Source organism: Gigantopelta aegis, chromosome 9, assembly GCF_016097555.1.
Source record: "Gigantopelta aegis isolate Gae_Host chromosome 9, Gae_host_genome, whole genome shotgun sequence".
Lineage (NCBI taxonomy): Eukaryota > Metazoa > Mollusca > Gastropoda > Neomphalida > Peltospiridae > Gigantopelta > Gigantopelta aegis.
In genome coordinates this window covers 13,150,685-13,176,365 of record NC_054707.1, presented here as the reverse complement: position 1 = coordinate 13,176,365, position 25,681 = coordinate 13,150,685, and the positions used below count along the sequence as shown (strand labels likewise).

The 25,681-nt window shown below is 40.0% G+C and overlaps 1 protein-coding gene across 1 annotated transcript; it reads left to right on the top strand.

Moving 5' to 3' along the window:
* Nucleotides 1-25,681, top strand: LOC121380780 (dipeptidase 1-like). The gene is made up of 10 exons (XM_041509752.1): nt 1-351; nt 11,983-12,124; nt 13,725-13,857; nt 14,529-14,679; nt 15,912-15,978; nt 16,999-17,175; nt 19,948-20,044; nt 22,039-22,114; nt 23,386-23,521; nt 24,893-25,681. The coding sequence occupies exons 1-10, from the start codon at nt 74-76 to the stop codon at nt 24,980-24,982; spliced, it is 1,347 nt and encodes a 448-aa protein (XP_041365686.1). The 5' UTR covers nt 1-73; the 3' UTR covers nt 24,983-25,681.

Here is a 25,681-nt window from a genome sequence, read left to right as displayed (position 1 = left end):
ATAAAACTCGTTTGACAAATGGGATTTGAAACTTTACGACCAACGCTCCAGTTTACATATTACATACATCGTGATGGAGCTGGTAGACAGTTCCCAGGACCTGATGAGTCCCAGTAACGTCGCTCGGAAAGATGGATGTGCTGCCAACAACAGGAGGGTCGTCGTCGGAGGGATCGTCGGCTTCGTGCTGGGTGCCGTCATCATCGGGGTCGCTGTCGGCGTGCCGCTGTCTCAGCGGTCCTCCAGGGACCAGTCCCAACCGGTGGTGGGACCTGACGGGTCGCCCGTAACCCCCGGGACGAGTCTGTACAGGGCCATTCAGGTGCTGAAGAAATATCCACTGGTTGACGGGTATGTTAAATTACTTTTTCTTTAATTCAGGCCTGTAAGAACGATATCTGGAGTGATGGTGATGGTGGTGGTGGGTGTGTGTGTGTGGGGGGGGGGGGGGCAAAATCTCTATTACAGTCTATAGTACGAGGGGTGCACAAGCCAGGTTTCGTTCTCGCGTGCACAGAAATACAGGGCTTGTAATTAATGTGTTGTACTGATTCATAGATTTGTATGTATGTGTTTAATTAAGCTATTTACAGAACAGTTCGAGCAAGTAGCTTACCCTTACCAGCACTGGCGTATCCGGGGTAGGGTGGGGTCATGGGTATGGCTGGGGTTACTCATCTATTTTTTCCGCCAACCACCTTCTATATTTCGTCGCGTGAGAGCTAAAAGGTTGTAAGTGGCAGATACGATCTAAAACGTCTTTTTTGCATATTGCCATCCACGATTACATATTGTCACAAAAAACGTAGCTATGTCCCTAATTGCATCGCTTATACAGAAGGATTTAAATAGTCGTAAGTGAATCACAGATACCAATTTGCACGAAAATAGACGTAACTGATACATACGAGTTTCCTCCGATTTGCTTGCTGTCCATTATGTGAACACGACTGGTCATGTGTGGTAGATACACCCTTTTTAAATACAGTTCGATATATAATTATGTCTGACATAGGTCGTATGTGCCAAATACGACACATATGTATTCTTTGTAATCGGTCTGTGATAGAAATTACAAATGAGAAGTACAATAGCGCATACATTATGTCAATATTTTGATATGCTTGAATCCTAAAAATAGTATGCTTTTTGTCGTTGTGAGAGCCCGGTCTATTTAAGGAAAAATTTTGGTACTGCATGCACCGAACCATTTGGCAACAGACAAGAATGGTGTCTGTCTATATAAATAGGAATTGCAGTGACATTAATGTTTGTATGGTTTGCTATTTTATGTGCACCATAATTATAATAATAAACATGTTTTGGTGAATTTTCTTGAAAAACAAATATCTATTTTGAAATGTTTTTAATTGAAGCAAAGTTTCCAACATGTAATTTGTATCTGTATATACAATTTTAATTCATAATAATGTTGTATGTGGCATATACGACCAAAGTGCAAGCATAATGACACTGATTTTGGATGTACATGTATTTAATTATATGTTACGGTGATCAAGTTCCGTCTTTCAGCTGCCTTTGAAGATCTAATGTAGGCGTTATGGATTAACAATATTGCACATACAAACGTCATTGTAAGTTATCCAAGACAAAGTCCAGTAACAAAAGACAGTGTAATCAGACGTAAAGTTAAAAGGCGAATAAAGTGAATGTGGCCTCAACATAAACGATAGCAAGATCTATGAACTTTGATTAACTTTACAGTTAACAAATATTTGCAACAGAATATCTCTGTCCTGAGTCAGACCCCCGATCCTATCGGAGGCCGGACTCCGGATAGGCGTTTTTGAAACCCTTGTGGTATATGGACCATGGACACGTTACACCAGTTACTAAGCTAAGCTAAGCAACAGAATGTTGAACGTGAACATGACACAAGACACACACACCAAAACATTAGCACAATATAGCACTCACAACAGAAGCTGAACATGACATAGCACACACAACAGGACCTGAACATGATATATAGCATACACAACAGAACTTGGCACATCAATGACAACAAGACCTGAACATAACATAGCAAAAAGCTGAACATGAGAAAATAATCACAATAGAAAATGAACGTGACATAGCACTTGCGACAGTTTATTTGTTTCTTTTGTTTAACGACACCACTAGAACACACTAATTAATCATCGGCTATTGGATGTCAAACATTTGGTAATTCTGACACGTAGTCATCAGAGGAAACCCGTTACATTTTTCCTAATGCAGCAAGGTATATTTTATATGCACTTTCCCACAGACATAACAGCACATACCACGGCTTTTATCCAGTCACTTGCGACAGAACCTGAACATGACACAGCACTCGCAACAGAACCTGAGCATATTTAGAGAACTCACAACAAAACCTGAACATGACGTGGCACACATAACAGAACCTGAACGTGACATAGTACAGACAACAGAACCTGAAGAAGAACATGACAGAACACACATACATCATACCGTGATCATGATATAGCACACACAAGAGAACTTGAACATGACATATCACTCTCGACAGACGCAGAAAATAATTTAGCACACACAACAGAAACCGGAGGACTGATCACTTAACACTCAACAAAACACGGAGAGAACACTGCACATAACATAGTCTGGAGTTATCACTGAACACACATCATACATAACCTGGAGAGATCTCTGAACACAGTAGAACCTGAAGAGATCACTGAACACAACAGAACCTGGAGAGATCACTGAACACACAACAGAACCTGGAAAGATCACTGGACTCACAACAGAACCTGAATAGATCACCGAACACACGATAGAACCTGAAGAGATCACTGAACACACATCATAACCTGAATAGATCACTGAACACACAATAGAACCTGGAGAGATCACTGGACACACAAGAGAACCTAGATAGATCACTGAACACACAACATAACTTGGAGAGATCACCGGAGACACAACGGAACCTGGATAGATCACTGAACACACAATATAAACTGGAAAGATCACTGGACACACAACAGAACCCAGAGAGATCACCAAATACTAAATAAAACCAGAAGTGTGCACTGAACACACAACAGAACCCGGAGAGTAAACCCAACACACAACAGAACCTGGAAAGATCACTGGACACACAACAGAACCTGGAGAGATCATTGAACACACAGTATAACCTAGAGAGATCACTGGACACACAACAGAACCCGGAGAGATCACCAAATACACAACAAAACCAGGAGTGTGCACTGAACACACAACAGAACCCAACGCACAGTAGAAGATGTAGGGTTTACTGTTCATTCAATATAACCTGGAGAGAATCCTGCATGCTCAACAGGTGGACATGGTATAGTGTTCACTACTTCTGGATTTGATATTCAGTACACACCCTCATTGGAAATGTAAACCCTATATCCTTTAAATGAGCTTCACTTGAACCCGGTGTATCCCAAACCAATAAGCTGCTAAATATAGTTTCTTCATCAAGAATACCAGTTTCAGTTTGCTTAACTATTCTGGTTTGTCTGTTGCACCAGCTGATAAACCGGATATTCTTAAAACTAGTGAAGTACGCCCTGAGGCAGCAGAACCAAGAACTATCTGCAAAAGGACTCCCATGGCGCAAAGAACACAGAAAGAACACTGCACACAATATGACATCAGCTTTTCTGATGACTCATCAGGAACGAATACTTGCCTAGAAAAATAGTTTTTTTTTTATGAACAAGTCGTGTGATTCTGATGCACCATCATCAAACAACATGGAACACTATCACCACAGTATTTCTGCAAGATAGAAATGTTTGGGTATGACTCTATGGAATTGAATGCAACCACAGTCAACAGAGATATGCTGGGTCCTATCTCAGAAAGAAAATGGGTTAAGTTTAGGGTTAGGATTAAGAAAATCTTACAGTAATGATAAAAGTACTTAATTTTGTCAAAAAGTTACTTAAAAAATAAATTCAGCAAAAATATTTGGGTATGGTACCATACCCATTTTTTACCCTCTGGCACAAACCCTGCACCAGATAGGGTCAAATAAAATCAGGGGTGGGTCAAAGAAAACAACGATTTCACGAGTCAGAGTATTTTTTTCACATTAATATTTTGTTCATTTGGTGATTTTATTTATCGTATTGTTATTAACAAAAGTAAAATAACTTTTTTCACTTAATATTTTGTTTAAGCGGTGATTTTATTTATACATACTTCTACTTGTATTCCTTTTTGAATGTTTGCTTCTAAATATTTTCTATTTACAAGTGTTCTCCTTTTAAAAAATAAATGTGTGATTTGCAAAACTGAAATGTTTTAGAAGTGATGGTTCTATCAGAATAAATATTTAAATTTACTTGATATACTGTTGGTCGTAAATGACGCATTTAATTTAATCATGAATAATTGTCGTAACTACAATTATTTAAGCAAATAACTTATGCACTAATGCACTTACATCTTTCTGGCTCTCACGCGACGATTTGCCTGTCGCTCCATAACACGACTCATAAACTATTTAAGTTCTACCCCCTCCCCCAACGGCTTGGAAAGAAAGAAAGAAAGAAATGTTTTATTGCACGACGCACTCAACACATTTTATTTACGGTTATATGGCGTCAGACATATGGTTAAGGACCACATAGATTTTGAGAGGAAACCCGCTGTCGCCACTACATGGGCTACTCTTTCCGACTAGCAGCAAGGGATCTTTTATTTGCGCTTCCCACAGGCAGGATAGCACAAACCATGGCCTTTGTTGAACCAGTTATGGATCACTGGTCGGTGCAAGTGGTTTACACCTACCCATTGAGCCTTGCGGAGCACTCACTCAGGGTTTGGAGTTGATATCTGGATTAAAAATCCCATGCCTCGACTGGGATCCGAACCCAGTACCTACCAGCCTGTACCCAACTGCTTGGCGTAAAAAGACAAATGTTTTTGTGTCATACTTCAAGGGATTGTGTTAACAGAACACACACATACGGAGGAATCAACGGGTGGGCATAACAATCAAGGGAGGGCACTTGATTCCTCCGTTCCCTCAGCAATTATTATCAAACTTCATCTTACAGGTAAGTCTCGTTTAATCTTCTAATTCTGTTTACTGCTGAGTAGCACTCCGGAAACAAGTGAGATTTCAAAGCTGGTGTTCTGAGAGCATACAGGAGATTAACCAGTTACGACAAAAATAGGTTAAATTAACATTTCTTTATTGACTAGTCTACTGGTCAAACAAAACTAACAAAGTTAGTTGTTTAGGATATCGGTCGAGAGAGTGTTAAGATGCTTCTCAAGTTAAAACTAAAACACATACCGGTAACATAAACATCTCATCCATGAAGACTGTTCTTAATCCAGATGTTCAGTAATTATTTAATTCAGGACTAAAAACAACACTGTATGTATCACTCCACATGAATCAATGCAAGTACACCATCACTAAAACCTTGAATATCTGGACAAAGGTATATTATAAAACGTAGCAAAAGTTGATGACTTACTCTATCCCACTGTGCTCCGTATAGTTTGTAATGACACTCTTGTCCTGCTAGCTGCAGACGTTGCAGCTTCACGTGTACTGCGTGGGGTAAAAATAGTCATATCAATTCCAGCCTTAAATAACAATGTCTTGATCCATCTAGAAATTGTAGACTTACTCACCGCCTTATGTGGTTTCACAAACCTGATGGACAAACTGTGAGTTTGATTTCTAAGTTCTACAGTTCTCCTCAGATATTCTGACACAAAAGTAACAACACACAGGCCAGAATCTTGAAACGTTCTAAGAGTTATATCTCCTTGATGAAATCCACGCCTGGTCTGCTTTAGCAGGTTCCAAAACGAAATTTAACATAGTCATCTGTAACAGTCACATTTCTAATGTCAATCAAATGTAGAGACTGTGCTCTCTGTCCTGTGAGCAAAGCCAATAAACAAACTGTTTTCAAAGTTAACATATCTAACTTCAAACTGCAATCTGGTGATAAAGATTTCAAATAACGTAAAACCACATTGGTATCCCACGTGATCGTATTTTTTGACAATGAAGGTCTCAAATTAAATACTCCTTAATCAACACATGCTTCCCAACTGGGTAACTATCATTTGAAATAAAAGAAGGTAATGACGAACGAGCTGTATTTGGGAAACTATAACCAAGTCCGTTATGGAATAAATCTGTGAGAAAATCTAACACCTGAGCCACAGAGGGTGAAAATGGATTAATGTCCCGAGTGCAGGTAAAGCAAAAACATTTCCTTGTGTAGGTGTCGTACTGCCTACGGGTTCCACCACGCCATGAAAACACGATGATGTGCTCTGCAGCCCTCGAATTTCCTTGGCTTTGGACGACATTCCGACAGCCAACATGCTATGAGACGCAACTTGGGCAAGTGATTCTGGACTCTCTCTCTCTCTCTCTCTCTCTCTCTCTCTCTCTCTCTCTCTCTCTCTCTCTCTCTCTCTCTCTCTCTCTCTCTCTCTCTCTCTGTTGTACCGGCCTCGGTGGCGTCGTGGTTAGGCCATCGGTCTACAGGCTGGTAGGTACTGGGTTCGGATCCCAGTCGAGGCATGGGATTTTTAATCCAGATACCGACTCCAAACCCTGAGTGAGTGCTCCGCAAGGCTCAATGGGTAGGTGTAAACCACTTGCACCAACCAGTGATCCATAACTGGTTCAATAAAGGCCATGGTTTGTGCTATCCTGCCTGTGGGAAGCGCAAATAAAAGATCCCTCGCTGCTAATTGTAGTGGTTTCCTCTCAAGATTTGTGTGGTCCTTAACCATATGTCTGACGCCATATAACCGTAAATAAAATGTGTTGAGTTCGTCGTTAAATAAAACATTTCTTTCTTTTCTTTCTCTCTGTTGGACGAGACAGGATACTGTTGTGCAAAAGAAGAGGACAGTCGATTAGCATTCTTAAAAGTTTCCCAAACCATGGCATGGAACTACAACTAGTAATTCGGCCCCGTCCTCCTCCACCTTTTGCAACATTCTACCAATGAGAGAAAATGGGAGAAATGTATAAGCATTGAAACTTGACCAACATACTGAAAAAGCATCCACATATGCTGCAAACGGGTCAGGTTGCCATGAAACTTCGGGCACCTGAAGAAATTTTACATTCTTCAGTATGGGATATTCATCAGACTTGGCCTTTTGTTTCTTTTCTCGCATTTTTTTAATTCAAAATGTCTTTACTAATTTTGACAACTAACCACCCAAATCTGGCCTAGTGGTTTCCTTTTCAGAAACATCCTGTGCAATTTCCTTGAAATAATCTGGGAAATTCGTCATATCTGACGTATTGTAACAGCCTTTGTCAGCATCAAGGCAACCACTATCCGCCACAGACTTATCTGTTAATAGGTTTTCGATATGGTCACAAATGTCATCACCCGAAGATCTGAAAAAAGAATAAACTTGGCGACGCTTCACTGAACGCTCACCATAAAGAACAAAATCCTCGTCATCACTGCAAACATTCGATCTCTGAACAGATGACGCCAGTGAATGCACCATGACGTAAAGTTCACTTAAATATTTCTCCTTAGCAGAGGTATCGGAACCATTGTTATCAGATTCCCCGCCCCCCCCCCCCCCCCCCACAGATGAAGAATTATCTCCCTTATCTGTCTGAGGTCGCGTTCGATCGGTCAATGCAGTGCTCGTGTCACTGGAAACTTCACTAGAAGATTTAGCCAAACGTGAAACCGATGACGTTTTTGCCGGTTAGCCCTTGCTTAGCATATCTGTGCCCAAAATTTCACCGACTAAGTCAAATTCAGATGCGATAGTACTACAGTTAGTAGTTTTGACACAAGATGGCGGCATAATGTTCGCCATGTCACATGGCATGGGCCTACAAGTTGTGGCCGACAAAAGTTCAAAAGCACAAACGTACGAATGCAAAAACCGATCAAACAATGAGAACTTATTCTCAAATTTGCCAGTAATTGTACTGAACAGACAGGAATGTTAGACATGTAACACTTGTGTCACAAAACATGGAGATTGCTCCAAACCAACCCATCGGGTAACCATGCTAAACGCGCTATGACCGACCTGCGCGCGCATCTCACTTGTTTCCGGAGTGCTACTCAGCAGTAAACAGAATATATATCGTCTGCTCCGAGCCATTTGAAATGATAGTTTCCAGATGTTTGTACCCTACTGTAAAATACATACATACAAAACAGATTTATTTTTACTAGAATTGTTTTTATTATTATTGACCATAGACGTACGGGCTTTGACATGTATTACAACTAATTTTGAGGGTACAATGATGGAAATACATCGTAAAATGGTCTCAGGTTTGCATATTTTCCCCGAATATTTCTATAATTTTTGCTCGAATTTGAGGTTTTGCTCAGGCACTTGGGGGGGGGGGGGGGGGGGAGGCAGTTGCTCCCACACTCCCACCCCCATCCCGCCCCTTGCTTCGTATGCTTATGATATTAACAAAAGAATAGTCATCTATAACGTGTACAACCATCTGAGCTAATTAAATTGCTGTGACGAGATTATACATGCTCCAGTAACGTGACAGCCGACGTCGTGGGTGTGTGATGTATGTCCACATTATGCTCATCTTTTTTTTTTTTAGTGTCTAGCGCTGAACAGAACTAGGTCAACTCAGATGATTCTTAAGCCCCAGTCACACCGGGCATGCAATCAGGTTACGATCTAGCAGCGACCTAACATTTTGGGAATCGCGGGCAAATCGTAGAAAGAGCGCGCGACTGGTCGCAGAAGTCATGCATGATCGCCAGAGCAAAATCAGTCGCAGCAAGGTCGATGGCCATGTTCAAAACTTCTGATCTGCGATTTCGGTCAAATTGGCACCAATCGCACGATCCAGAAAACGTACGATCCAGTGTGACTGAGGCTTTACCAATCGCGTCAACTTCGCAGAAAGTCGCAGTATATTTGTATTTTATCATATATATACAATGTAGTTGACAGTTGAGATTCGTACGAAACAGGGGTGTCGATTCCTACCCAAATCATTGCTGGAGTAAATCTTCACATTCTTGTAAACACGATTCAGTGGTAAAAGGGACGCATGGTCAGTGTGGGTGCCCTCCCCACCTCCACCACAAATCCCGCCCCAAACGAAACCCCCATTCCCCCACCGTCCAGTCCCCATTGTGGGTGCTTCCAGTATAAAACTCTGGTCACGCCAATGTATCAACTGACTAATATTTTTCGTTCTTGCTGTTATTTGTTTCTTGTTTGTTGTTGTTTTGTCTGTAGCGATAGCGAGTTCCCTAGCTGTAACCGTTGTTTAATATGTGCAACGTTAAACAATTATTAATTGCCTTTTTAGAAAGAGACAGACAGACAGACAGACAGACAGACAGACAGACAGACAGACAGAGAGACAGACAGACAGAGAGACAGACAGAAAGAGACAGACAGACCGACCGAGAGAGATACAGAGCCATTATATAAATATATATATATATATATATATATATATATATATATGGCAGACATGTACTTTCTGTAATTATAACATGGTAAACTTAGTTTTGTATTTCATGTCCCATAACTTCTTTTCTTCAGTATATTTCTTTCTGTACTTGGCTTGTGTGGTCAATTTCAAATTGCATGTTTTACCTGTGTGGGTAGTGAATACCTGTGACATCTCTTTGTTTCTTGTGAGGACTATTTTCATGTGCTGTCTGTGAAGACAGTGTTTTTAGTTTTGATTGGGCTGCTGACCATGAAATGATCAGCTGATATTAGAAGGTAGCCATTCTGCATTTATTGAGTTATACTGGATGGTGGTTTCTTTTGGGCTCCTGATAGTTTGGTGTCCTGCATCTTAATATAAGAATTTATGTAAAGAGATGGGTTTCGTCTCCGTGATCTGCAATAAACTGTGCAAAGCTTCATAACCAGTTGTTGTCATTTCGTGTACCGAGCACCCTGTTATATAAATTCGAACATCATATGTTTTCGAACAGCTCATTTATACACGATTTTCCACGTGCATACATGGCATACCATACATACACATTCTTGTGCTGCTACGGAACATTGTTTATTTGTAGAAACTATCACGTGTTCGAAAACATATGGCGTAACTTCCTCACAATATATCCAGACACGATGTCGGAAAAACGTTTCTGTTGCAACCATTATTGTGTTTAACATCTATAATTATGTCTGTTTTGTGGATTATATTGCAATGAACAGTTAAGAAAGATTATTTAGCTTTTAATTCAGAATTCATTACAGAAATTTGCAATATTTGCTTATCTATTCGAAAACATATATATATACTCTTCAAAAAAAGAAACGCAAAAGGGTACAAATGGGTTATAACTCCGATTTTATGTTTCCTACCGGTTCATGCTTTGTGAATATAAGGTCATTGCATGTCCCAAGCACATTCCCACGGTTACATTCGATAAAACGCAGCTACTGTACAATAAAGTTCCAAAATGTGAATATTCGCAAAAACGCAGCCACGTGCAAACCATGTCACCACTGCACGTGCGTTGTCTGCACGTGCAACATGAACACCGACAGTATAAAAGTGCAGGGTGTTCGCTTGCCTGGCCTCTGTATCTGGCCGACGGTTGACAATCCAGGACATGCCACGTCTCAGTGAACCGCAGAGAAACAATGCCATCGGCCGACTAGACGCAGGCGAATCCAGAACGGCCGTTGCCAGGGCATTCCATGTGTCCCCAAGCACCATCTCCAGACTGTGGGACCGTTGCCAGCAACATGGATCAACACGTGACCTCCCTAGATCCGGTCGACCACGGGTCACTACCCCCGGGCAGGACCGCTACATCCGGGTACGCCACCTTCGGGAACGATTGACTACTGCCACCTCCACAGCCGCAGCAATACCAGGTTTGCGCAGGATATCCGACCAGACCGTACGGAACCGCCTACGTGAGGTAGGAATTCGTGCCAGACGTCCAGTTCGAGGTGTCATCTTAACACCACAACACCGTCGACTCCGACTCCAGTGGTGCCAGATTCATCGACAATGGCCTCAACTGCGATGGAGATAGGTGTGGTTCAGTGACGAGTCCCGATTTCTGCTCCGACGTCATGATGGAAGATGTCGCGTGTATAGGCGTCGTGGTGAACGTTATGCGGCAAACTGCGTGCAGGAAGTGGACAGATTCGGCGGGGGTAGTGTCATGGTGTGGGCAGCCATCTCACACACTGGCAGAACTGACCTGGTCCACGTGCAGGGCAACCTGAATGCACAGGGCTACATTGACCAGATCCTCCGGCCACACATCGTTCCAGTTATGGCCAACGCCAACGCAGTGTTCCAACATGACAACGCCAGGCCTCACACAGCACGTCTCACAACGGCTTTCCTACAGAACAACAACATTAATGTCCTTCCTTGGCCATCGATATCACCGGATTTGAACCCAATTGAGCATCTATGGGACGAGTTGGACCGACGCCTCCGACAGCGACAACCACAGCCCCAGACCCTGCCCGAGCTGGCAGCAGCCTTGCAGGCCGAGTGGGCCACCATCCCCCGGGACGTCATCCGTACTCTGGTTGCTTCAATGGGCAGGCGGTGCCAGGCAGTTGTCAATACACGCGGAGGCCACACCCCGTATTGACTCCAGATGACCTTGACCTTGGTGGTGTGTCCTATCACTTACTCACAATGGACTAGAGTGAATTGTGAACAATCCTGCAACATTTGGTAATTATCGGACTCACCATTCAATAATTAAATCAATTCTCCAAATGTTACGACAATGTGGTTTTGCGTTTCTTCTTTTGAAGAGTATATATTAATTCATACAGCCATACAGCTGTTGCAACCATTATTGTGTTTAACATCTATAATTATGTCTGTTTTGTGGATTATATTGCAATGAACAGTTAAGAAAGATTATTTAGCTTTTAATTCAGAATTCATTACAGAAATTTGCAATATTTGCTTATCTATTCGAAAACATATATATATATTAATTCATACAGCCACAACGACCTATCCTGGCAGTACCGGAAGCAGGCTGAAAACCGCGTGTACGACGTCAACCTCAACATGGACCTGAGAACCAAGTGGAATATCAGCCACACCGACATCCCTCGTCTCAGAACGGGACGGCTAGGGGCGCAGGTGGGTACAGCATACGACATTACTAAATGTTATGACGGTTTATATCGTTTTAATGCGTAACAGAAGTCATGACACTCCATCAGATATTAAATATTATAACGGTTACTATAGTCACTTGTCTAATAACAGAGGAATTAGGCGCCGTGGTAACCGGAATACTCCATCAGATATTCAGTATTATGATAGTTAATTTTATATCATCGCTGCAGTGACAAAAACAGAGATACTAGGCGCGATGTAGCCAGGGTACATCCACCAGCTACTGTCTCTTTGTTTATACTTATCTGTGTGCTTATATCCAATTAAGGTTCAAGCACGCTGTCCCGGGAACCCAGTACCTACCAGTCTTTACAAATTAATAGTTCCATTAATTCAGTGGGTTCAAATCCCTTGTGTGAACGCGCAACAAGTTCAACTTCATTGATTAATAATGTTGTTAGAACAATAGTGTGACGTCTCAGGTATGTATTCACTTTTATTACACACCATTGTAAGAGATTACTCATGTCATAACAATTATTCAATATCTAATTTTGTAATTTGAATGACGTCGGTGTTCGAATGACGTCACTTTGCATTCTCCCTGCATTGAAATAAACTGGGCGCATGACGCGTCTTTTTTCCGAACGCTAGAAAACATGGAGTCCATAGTTGCTGTTGAAAATGATTTGTTAAGAAATTATTAACGGATCTAACCGTGTTTGTACAAAATAGTGTAATTTAAAAGTGTACCATTACGAAATATGGCCATGAATTGAAATTGCGATAAGATGAGTCATTATATTTGGGCCTATTGTGTACGACGCCAAAACAATGTCGTCGACCTGCTACTCGTTTTTACGGCCCTATAATATGTATAAAACGTCACCGTCACATCCAGCCAATCCTATTCACTCAGCTCAATCGTTGCTGTTCCGATTACAATACAGTCATTATTATGAATTTCAAAACCTCGTTAACTAACAACTAATGCAAGCTTCGCGCCAAAATCTAAACTGTTCATTGATAACGTTTCGTTGCTCACTCTGACGTCGCTCACCATACGGACACTATTAAGAACATGTTAACAAACGTACCCGGACATGTTCCCAGTGGCGGCTCCAGAAAATCGCTTTCGTTCGTCCGATACCAAAACTGTTTACACGTTTCATAAAAATGGTATGACAGGCAAGCTCGTTTAGTATTCTACATCAAATATTAAAGGGACAGACACTAGTTTTTAAACACTACAGCATATTTTATCACTATCAGAACCGTTTATGATCACTGAAATCAAACATTACTTATATTTTATTCTTTATATTATCTGTTTCCGTAGAACAGAAGTGATTCTGGTCATCCTGGTGTTTCTACTAACAAAAGAAAAATCATATTAAAAAAAAAACGCACGTGCGTCTGAGAAGTAACAGTTATTGATTCAAGTTCTAGTTAATTTTTAAGAATATTTTCAGGTTTTAACGTTACAGACTCTTCTTTCACTGTATTATAACTTTATCTAAATGAGTTACAGGTAGTGTAAACTAACTAAACTTAGTGTCCATTTTTTCACGGGTTAAAACTAGGGTCTGTGCCTTTAAGACAATGATGCTGCATCTTTCAGTTCTGGGCTGTTTACGTGGACTGTGGCTCACAGTACAAAGACGCTGTAAGACTATCGCTCGACCAGACGGACACTATCAAGAAAATGATAAGCAAGTACCCGGACACGTTCCAGTTTGTCACAACAGCAGACGGCAAGTTTCACAGTTTGGCGGTTATCACAGTGCAGTATAGTTAACACAATGTCATACAGTTCAAGTTTTAAAAGTTTGTTTTCTTCAGCGACACTACTGCAGAACACTGATGTATTTATCATCGGCTATTGTATGTCAAACATTTGGTAATTCTTATATATAGTCTTAGATAGGAAATTCGATTCCTCTCCCCCCCCCCCCCCCCCCCCCCCCCCCATTAGTAGCAAAGGATTTTTTTTTAATAAAGTGAAGGACTTGACAGCTATGGTGGCAGTACTCATGACGGCTGCCTCCGGTGGGGAAGGGTATACGTAAATTTCGCGAACACCTAGCATTACTGTTGACAGTGATTCATGAGTGCATGTCATCACAGCCTGTACTTATTCCTATGAACTCTGTCTGGGAGTGACAGTCCACTTTGTGTCGATGCAAGAAGGATGCAATCTCCAGTAAAGGATCTCCTCGGGAGTGGCTGTCCTATAGACAAGGTACTAGTCAGAGAGTCATAGAATCATCCACTATTTTGCCAAAAACCCATTCGACTCTGCATTGTGTAGAAATACGGCCCTGATCAGATTTATATCCACCATCACACAGACAAAATAGTAGGATAGCACATACCACGGTCTTTGATATGCTAATTATGAACTTTTTATCTTACTTTGGTCTAGGTATACTCGACGCCCACAGGAATAACAAGATTGCAAGCATGATGGGTCTAGAGGGAGGCCACTCTATTGATAGCAGTTTGGGGAATCTCAGAATGTTCTATGATCTCGGAATTAGATACATGACCATCACCCACAGCTGTAACACACCCTGGTAAATTAGTAACACACAAACACTTTGATTTAACACTGTTATAGTTGTAACACTCTGGTAAATTATTAACATTTTAATACATTGATATATTACTATTATAGTTGTAACACACCCTGGTAAATTAGTGACAGTGAAATACATTGATATAACACTGTCATAGTTGTAACACACCCTGGTAAATTAGTAAAACTGAAATACATGTATATGACACTGTCATAGCTGTAACACACCCTGGTAAATTGGTGACAATGAAATACATTGATATAACACTGTTATAGCTGTAACACACCCTGGTAAATTAGTAACAATGACATACATTGATATAACACTGTTATAGCTGTAACACACCCTGGTAAATTAGTAACAATGACATACTTTGGTATAACACTGTTATATCTGTAACACACCCTGGTAAATGAGTAACAATGAAATACTTTGATATAACACTGTTATAGCTGTAAGACACCCTGGTAAATTAGTAACAATAAAATACATTGATGTCACACTGTTATAGTTGTAACACACCCTGGTAAATTAATCACATACAAACACTTTGATTTAACACTGTTATAGATGTAACAAAATGAAAGATTATTAACATTGAAATACATTGATATATTACTATTATAGTTGTAATACACCCTGGTAAATTAGTAACAATGAAATACATTTATATGACACAGTTATAGCTGTAACACACCCTGATGAATTAGTGACAATGAAATACATTGATATAACAATGTTCTAGTTGTAACACACCCTGGTAAATTAGTGACAATGGAATACATTTATATGACACAGTTATAGCTGTAACACACCCTGGTGAATTAGTGACAATGAAATACATTGATATAACACTGTTATATCTGTAACACACCCTGGTAAATTACTGGCAATGAAATACATTTATATGACACAGGTACAGCTGTAACACACCCTGGTAAATTAGTAACAATGACATACATTGATATAACACTGTTAATATTTGTTACACACCCTATTAAATTAGTTAATACAGAGATAAATTAGTTACTTATAGTAAAATATGTTTATATATTTATTACGTATTAATTACGTCTAACAAGAATAGAAAACACTTCGCCCATAAGAACAACTATAACGTGTGTTTAGACTGCCGCAGCGAATCACAAAACTCATAACAGTGTTACTGGTGTTAATCTCTAGATTATAATATTCATATTTAACTAATCTCTTTAATATTTTCTTGTCAGGGCAGACAACTGGAAGGTAGATGTTAACAACACTCCAGAGTTCGATGGTCTATCACCATTTGGAGAGGTACGATTGCCACTTGCTTAATAATAAACCCAGTGTGGTTACTATTTGGTAATAATACTCATTTAATAAATGGAAATGTAACTGCTATGCTGATGTAAATAAGTTCATCTTTTTTTTTTTCTTCCATTAAAATATATTTATTATCCCCTGGGCATAGACAGTGAATAGGTTGGGGAGCCATATCTACTGCATTACATAATACTATATATTTATCATATAATATCTAGCATTTCCAGTGCAATCAAAGTATATTATAGTTTTCAGATCACATACTTTGAGAATTTGATAACTTTGCAAATTAGATGTAAAGTAATCGAGGTCACGCACTACGTTTATTGACATTTAAACAAACTTACTACGGCGACACTCCATAATTGACGTATGCACTCATAGTCATCGAACAAAAACTTTTCAATAGTAACTTTCCACTACAAGCTGTCCAGCGTTCAGAAAAAAACAAAAAACAAAAACGTTAAGCACTAGTTTATTATTATATAAGGATATCCAAAATGACGTCATTCACATTTGACGTCATTTCCATTCAACAAAAAAAAACGCGCCACACATTCTTACGTTATTTGAATATCACGTAATGGCTGACTAGAATTAAAGTTGCGTATACTGTTTACAGAAACAGTATATATATATATATATATATATATATATATATATATTATATATGTGTGTGTGTGTGTGTGTGTGTGTGTGTGTGTGTGTGTGTGTGTGTGTGTGTGTGTGTGTGTGTACTATTTCCATATATCATCTGTTATAAAGCTCTAGACGTTTTTGACTTTTGATGAAAAAATCCTTATTACATAGATACTGTTTTTGTACTTACCAATATCTCAACTTCAGTATTCAAGACTACATTTGGAAATAGTTTAGGCTGGGGACAAAGGGCAAAAAGGCACATGGACCAATTCCCTGAAAATGGCCCATCAATTAATGTATTAAATGCACAGGCTGATTGTAACAATCTTTAATTTTAAAAATAAGAAAGCTCACTAATCACTGTTTCAGAAAGTTATAAAGGAGATGAACAGGCTGGGGATGCTGGTGGATTTGTCGCACGTGTCGAAGCAGACGATGAAAGACGCCATCGTCCTGTCGGCTGCTCCAGTGATCTTTAGCCACAGCTCGGCCTTCTCGCTGTGCAACCACTACCGCAACGTGCAGGACGACGTCCTACAGATGACGGTGAGCTACCTGAGATGTGCTTTCTCTATTGGGCTTTAAATTCATGTCCAATTCTGACGTCGATTGTTAATGGTGCGTCGGGAGGGTCAGGTCAGGTCATAGGGTTTTACGTGCACATTCAGAGCAAGCTGTTGTAGCGCAAGCCTGTCTTGGGCACAAGAGCCGGCCTCGGACGGCTCCTCCGTCCAGGACAGGAAAGGTGGGGGTGGGGGTGGGGGGTGGGGGTGGTGGTGGTGGTGGTGGTGGTGGTGGTGGTGGTGGTGGGGGGGGGGGGGGGTAATGGTGCTATGGAATTTTGAATGGAGCAAGAATTGTGCCAAAAGAGAAAAGGTGCGCAAGTTTGATCGGTCGAAAAGAAAGTTCCGGAACTAATATAGGTTTTGACATTAGTGAATCGAGAGTAGCTCGTTAATTAGACCTCTATGATGCTGTGGTGTCTCCCTAAGTTGCCCATATGGCCCTTAAAAGGGCCTAACTGCTTCTGGTCGTTGTATGACAACCCAGGGGAGACTCGTCCAATTGTGTAAACACCGGTAGGCAAGGCGAAGGGAGGGGAAGACTAGATTTATAGGGAGCCTGACAAAAATTGCACGTTATTTACTTGTGCCCCCCCCCCCCCCCCACCCACACACACACACACACACACACACACACACGCACCAGAGGCTATAACCATCACTAAAGATTGTGTCTCCATTCACTTAAGATATCGTTAGTACGGGTCTGCTGAGGTGTTAGGATCGAACACCCTCGGCGGACCGATCCTCTAGGGTCTTGTATGTTGCAATCAGTGCACAACAACTTGTACATCAAAGGCCGTGGTATGTGTTGTCCTGTGTGGGAAAGTGCATGTATAAGATCCCTTGCTGCTAATGGAAAAAAGTAGTGGGTTTCCTCGGATACCTATTTTTGACATCCAATAGCCGATGATTAATAAATCATTGTGCTCTTGTGATATCGTTAAACAAAACAAACAAAACTTTGTGTTTCCAATTGATAAGGATATTATAAGAACTACAATCACACTTTAAATACATTCAACTCGCTTTCGTTCGTTCGTTAGTTTTGAAACAACTCGTACGATAGATGGTACATAACGGCCACTCATGTAGCTTTCTCTTTATAAAATTGCTTTATATTGCTGCCGTATACTGCATTCGGTATAGTGCATAAGCATATTTTCTCTTTAGTTACAAATGTGTTAAGTATTTTTATATACTGTTTACACAAATTATGAGACTGAAATGCATTATAATATGTAAACACACAATTCGTAAGGTGTCGATGGGTCACCACAGAGTACATCTTCGCAAGCTAAGTTATGCCCAAGTCACATTTGCCGCGGCGGCCGTGGGGTCTAAAATATCTACGGCCAATAGCAATTATAGGGCCGCCGCAGCATTCCCACGGTCACATCCTGTAGCAGTCACATATGTTAGCGTAGCCGCACGGCGTATTTTAAATTTGTGGTAACAGAAAACCTGCGGCTTCCGTACAGCCTTTGAAGTGATGACGCACGGTCGCCTTAGGGCGTTCCTGCGGCGACCGTAGGGGGAACCATACTTTTGTGACACAGCGGTGTGACGTAAAATTAACTTAGAATTATCGCGCATCTGTCGGAGTTGCATGAAAAGTGAAAAGTGAAATCATAATAAAATGAAATAAAATAATGAAATCGCAATTTTTGGGGGGTCCGCAAAGGTCAGTTGTAATTCATAAGACCCTAGGGCAGCCGCACGGCAAACGCAAGGCCACCGTACGCCCGACGTATGGTCGCCGTGAACCGCTGTACGGTATGGCTACGGCGTGTCGAATTGCTACGGCGAACCTAGAAATGAAAAAAGGTTATAACTCCGCGCTAAAATCCCACGGCGACCCCTACGGCCTGTAAAATATAGGGATACGCCCTAGGTGCGACCCTGAGGCCACCGCAGGTATCTCTCGATTTCGGGGGCGTACGGCCGCCGTATTCTAGCCGTAGAGCAAATGTGACTTAGGCATAATCGATTCCAAGGCCGTAGCTAGGATGTTTTTTGTTGTTGTTGTTTGTTTTGTGGTTTTTTGGGGGTTTTTTGGGGGGGGGGGGGGGGGGGGGGGGGGGGGGGCAACTGAGTAGTTAATAGTCTAAAACTCCTTAAACGGTTAAGAAGAGAATTTTCTTTAAGTTTCTATAATTTGTTTACGGATTTTTTTGCCCCCTCCTCCGCTAGTTACGGCCCTGCATTCCGTACAGCATGCAGTATGCTATACGGAAGGGTACCGTGGCTGGCGACCGGCCTCGGTGGCGTCGTGGCAGGCCATCGGTCTACAGGCTGGTAGGTACTGGGTTCGGATCCCAGTCGAGGCATGGGATTTTTAATCCAGATACCGACTCCAAACCCTGAGTGAGTGCTCCGCAAGGCTCAATGGGTAGGTGTAAACCACTTGCACCGACCAGTGATCCATAACTGGTTCAACAAAGGCCATGGTTTGTGCTATCCTGCCTGTGGGAAGCGCAAATAAAAGATCTCTTGCTGCCAGTCGAAAAAAGAGTAGCCTATGTGGCGACAGCGGGTTTCCTCTTCAAAACAGTGTCAAAATGACCATATGTTTGACGTCCAATAGCCGATGATAAGATAAAAAATCAGTGTGCTCTAGTGGCGTCGTTAAATAAAACAAACTTTACTTTTTACCGTGGCTTGCGAAGATGCACAAAGAATAGTATTTTTAGTTCTTATTTGCATGAACACTAAACGGTTCATTATATTGAGTTATTTGGTATATTTTGTTCAGAAAACCAACAAAGGGGTGGTGATGGTGAACTTCTACAGTGATTACATCAACTGTCCTCCACACAACAAGACGACAGCTACACTTTCACAAGTGGCAGGTAAGTACAGAGTGCTAACAGTCTATCGTCTATACATTTCTGTGGGTTACTACATCTGTGGGCCCATTGGGCTATTTTAGTTCCAGCCAGTGCACCTCAACTGATATATCAAAGGCCGTAGCATATACTATCCTGTCCGTGGGATGGTGAATATAAAAGATCTCTTGCTATTAATGGGAAAATATAGCGGGTTTCATCTCAAAGACTATATGTCAAAATTACCAAATGTTTGACATCTAGTAGCATAACCGATGTTTAATCAGTCAACCACTGCAATTAAGAAAATGACCACGGCAAATAATTTGCCGTGGAAAAATAGTGTCCACGGCATTTTCCACGGCAATTTTACCGTTAACATGTTTGTAACTCTGGATTGTAAGTAAATCTGAATGAGAAGTGTTATTTGTTTTGTTTACCAATAAGCTGTAAGATTTATTTATACCAGTAGCGGTAGCCGTTGACTAAAAGTGACATTACAGTTAACACGCGAATGACACATGCACGATCAAGAACATTGGGGTTGCAAGGGGGTGACAATATATAACATACAACGCTGTTAGTCCACAGTGACGTGCCAATTCAACCTTTATATTTTAATTATATTACACCAAAGTGTCAGAATATATTTAATGCGAAACAGAATTAAAATAATTTTCTTTGATAACGACATAATTTCTGTTAGAACATCTGTCACCGAAACCAAATGCCCCCCCCCCACCCCCCCACCCCCACCCCCTTTCAAACCCAAGTAAATCGGTTACGTTTGTTTTGTGGGTTTTTTTATTAGGCCATTCAGCACCAGAAAAGCGTAGCATATTTTGCCAATATAAATGACGGAGAAATTTTGATTAAATTATCGAAACTATATGTATATCTAAAAATATATCATCACCAGGCTGACTACAACACTTCAAGCAAAGGGGGCAATTGCCATGCCCCCCCCCCCCCCTGCCAGAGGGGCCCCCTAGACTAAGGACTTTCTTTATTAAAAAATGTAATAATTATAAAATTAGTTCATTTTTTTTATTTGTCATGTAATTTAATTGCTATGTTGAGGGCCCCCGAACCTAAAGTGCCCCGCACCTCCCAAGGTCTAAATCCGGCCCTATTTGTGATCATGCCTGATGATGCTGACATTCGGATACTTAATGATAACGGTGCAGTTACTGTTTTAATATTTACTTTTAATCTGTTTTCAATTCACAAAGTATATTTTATTTGTAAAAATAAGGAAACATCCATCTGGAAAAAAAAATCCGATATAATCCAGAGCAAAAAAAAATTAAAAATTAAAAAATGCCGCAGAGAATGAACAATTAAAAAATGTTTAATATTGATTAACGTGCAGTTTCATTAATTCTGTATGGACTAACAACAACTGATTTTTTTTTTCTCCCTTTTTTTTTTTTTATAACATCACCATCTATTATGCCGTACTTCATTCAAATCGACCGGCCTCGGTGGCTTCGTGGTAGGCCATCGGTCTACAGACTGGTAGGTACTGGGTTCGGATCCCAGTCGAGGCATGGGATTTTTAATCCAGATACCGACTCCAAACCCTGAGTGAGTGCTTCGCAAGGCTCAATTGGTAGGTGTAAACCACTTGCACCGACCAGTGATCCATAACTGGTTCAACAAAGGCCATGGTTTGTGCTATCCTGCCTGTGGGAAGCGAAAATAAAAGATCCTTTGCTGCTAATCGGAAAGAGTAGCCCATTTAGTGGCGACAGCGGGTTTCCTCTCAAAATCTGTGTGGTCCTTAACCATATGTCTAACGCCATATAACCGTAAAATAAAATGTGTTGAGTGCGTCGTTAAATAAAACATTTCTTTCTTTCATTCAAAAAGACGTCACTGTCACTGCTGAATAGGAAGCAATATAACACAGCGGCATGCCATTTGTCGCTTACAAAAGAAAATAATGTACAGAGGATTAAACAGTGGTGTACAAATGACAGCTACATGTATAGTGTGAACTTATTTCCTGATTTCAGACCACATAGACTACATCAAGAACCTAATTGGAGTGGACTATGTCGGAATAGGGGCGGATTACGATGGCGTGACCAGGTTGGTAGAATGGTCGAACTCACCTGCTAATGCTGGGTGTACTCGTAGTCCATTTGAGTTAAAAAGGAACCGACGAAGTGCAATTCAACTCTATAATGAATAAAATTAAAATTCATACAAAATATTATTAAGTGTTAAATCCATACCAACCGAAATATTGTTTTTTAATTCAATGTAAATTTAAAAAACAAAACAACGTTTTTTAGAAAATTACCTTCAAAGTATATAGATTAAATGTCATTTTTAATACCGGGGTGTAAACAAAGTGCTAGAACAGCCAATGTATGCAGCTTCACTGGTATTATCACTGAAGTTATCGATAATACAGTACACAGAGACTAAAGGCAGAATTGCTCGTGCTTTGGGGTGTCTGATCCATCAGTTGCCTTCACGCCTTTATCGTTTGTAACCCCTGCGCGTGCTGTAACCTCACCGTGGTGCAGGGGTGTAACATTCTCTTTGAGAATGGCCAATACAGCACAAATTGAAGTTTAGAGTAAAATTCGGTGTCCGTAAAATTCTGTGATATTTGTATTTGTATTTTTGCACAGTTCTTTACACTGTTTTTGTTTAAACCTTGAATTTTTATATTGATGTTGATCATCACTTTATTTATTTGCATTACCTTAGTTTGACACCCAATAGCCGATGTATTTTTCGTGCTGGGGTGTCGTTAAACATTCATTCATTCATTCATTCATTATCGTTTGTAAAGAAATGTTTTTATTTACATTTAACATAATGTCATTTGAGTTAGTATGGGTTTAAAACTTATAAATTTTAACTTTATTCTTTATACAGTTACGTGCCAATTAATCCCTTTTGACGCAAACGGATCATCGTGTCTAATTATGACATGTATGATCTGTTAGTCATAGTATGTATGCTATATTACTGTACCGGTGTATTTATGTATTTCGTTTTATCTTTCTCCCATCTCTGTCACGCTCTCCATCTCTCGCTTTCTCGGATTCCCTCTCTCTAACTCTCTTGTATCTATGTCTGTCTCTCTGTCTCTGTCTCTATCTCCTATCTGTCTCTCTCTCTCTCTCTCTCTCTCTCTCTCTCTCTCTCTCTCTCTCTCTCTCTCTCTCTCTCTCTCTCTCTCTCTCTCTCTCTCTCTCAATATCTTTTTCTGTCTCACTATCGTTCTCTTTCTCTCTGTCAATGTGTCTCGTTCTCTCATCCTTGTTCCTTCTCTTTCTAGCTCTGTATTTGTGTTCCTAGCTGTTAATTCATGACATTATATCGTATATCCGTGTACACTGCAGAGTACCAGAGGGTTTGGAAGACGTGTCCAAGTATCCTGATTTATTCGCTGAATTGATAGAAAGGGGGTGGACAGATGAAGAGTTGATGAAGTTAGCCGGCAAAAATCTCGTTAGAGTCTTCAAAGCAGCAGAAAAGGTAAAACAAAGAAGAAGAAGATGATGATGATGATGATGATGATGATGATGATGATGATGATTATGATTGTGTTTGGTGATGATAATGATGATGATGAACTTCAATTTGAATTATTTCTGTCTGGATTCGTTTGTATTTTCTGTGTTGATTATTTGAAAAGTTCCCTGGTAATAAATTAAACATAATGTTCCAGAATTTGAAAAAGGTAACAGAGTTGACATGTCGCGTTAGAACACTAAATCACACAAACCTGAAAGAAAATAGTTTGATGTTTGCACTGCTTTACATTATCAGTTTACAAAAACATATCAGTTAGTGGTTGAAAAACAAATACCAAATGCCATCATGTATTACGGTTTTGTCGTTCAGAATATATATACTATTTATATCTATTTTTGCAAGATATGCATGCAACATTTTCAGCTTCCTCTAAATGTTTTATTTATAAATGTTTAACTGATAACCATTGTCTACAGTATTATTTGTAAAAAAAATGTATCTTACAGAGTTAGAATTGTTCATATGTAAATATAGATGTTCAGCACATTTACTGTTTATAGAAACTGGTCGTTACCAACAAATACAACGTGACCAGAGAATCTGTAGTCTTTGTAACAGTAATCTGATTGAAGATGAATTTTACTTAAATTTTGTATTGTCCATCCTACACTGATTTGCGGGTTAAATATATCAAAACGAATTAGTGGAAGAAACCATCTACATTTAAAGTAATTTAGTTACCAGGGCCGTAGCTACGATTTTTTGTTGGGGGTGGGGGGTGGGGGGTGGGGTAACTGAGTGGTTAAACGGTTAAGAAGAGAATTTTCTTTAAGTTAATATAGGGTTTTTTTCTGGATCCCCCCCCCCCCCCTCTCTCTGCTAGCTTCGGCCCTGGTTACTTAGTATTCAAAATGTTAAGCGGCTTCATAATCTAGGACGATTTCTTGTTCTAATCGTAGAGAACTGGCTATTTTAAAATCTGTCTCCACTCTTAACATTAATAACGTGATAACTAAAACAATCTGTCTCTATCCTTAATTTTGTTTTGCATTTACCAGTTTGACACCCAATAGCCGATATATTTTTCGTGCTGGGGTGTCGTTAAACATTCATTCATTCATTCATTCATTCTATTCTTAATTTCTTACAAAGAATTGTATGTTTTTCTAAGGTGTTCTTGTAGTTATACCTTTATTATTAACATACTGTATATTGAATTGCACGTCGCCACTGTATGGTCAATCGAATATCTTGCTTTGGTAAAATGAATGAATGAATGAATGAATGAATGAATGAATGAATCACTGACTGTTCAGTATAAATTGAAATCAGTGATGAATCACCCGTCTAAATGTTTTCTATTGTCCACAGGTACGTGACCAGTTGATGAACGTACCGCCATACGAGGACCATATCCCAACGTCAGCCACGGCAAACGAAACATGCAGGACGTCATTCTAACTCGTGTGTGCAGAATTAGGATCATTTTTTAAAAGAAATAAGCAGCGTGTCGGGTTTGAGTGCAGCAAACCTGTCGCCACAAAGAGTTACAATTCGCCCGATTTGCTACATCAAAATGTTAACATAGTTGACTGAATATCCATTATAGTCAAAGCATTTGCCGACGGCCTCTTGATTCAAAAACTAGTACGTCATTGCAGACAACATAAAAGGGACATTCCGGAGTTTATTGCATTGTAAGATGTTTCCGACTAATAAAATATTTCTACGATTAAATTTACATATTAAATATATTTTCTTGTTTAGAATATCAGTGTCTATATATTCAACGTGTTTCTGGTCGTCTTAATATTTGTAAACCTCAAACCGTAGAAGATATTTTATGTATTAATATTTGGCTGAATGATAGAATACTCATTGATCGTAAGCCATTTCTATATAAAAATTATTTTGAAAAAGGAATTGTTTTTATAAACGACCTTATTGACGAAAAAGGTGACATTTTAAAATATGATCAGTTCATAAAAAAAAAATATATATATATCCACCAATTTCATTAGCTATGCTTCGTTAACAAATGCAGTAAAAACGTACATATACTGAACAAAAAAAGAAACTTCCGATTTGTACATATAGTATTTGTTGTGTTAAAGAATTCATTGTGTAATGAAATTATATAGGTAGTATTAGCCTTGAGCT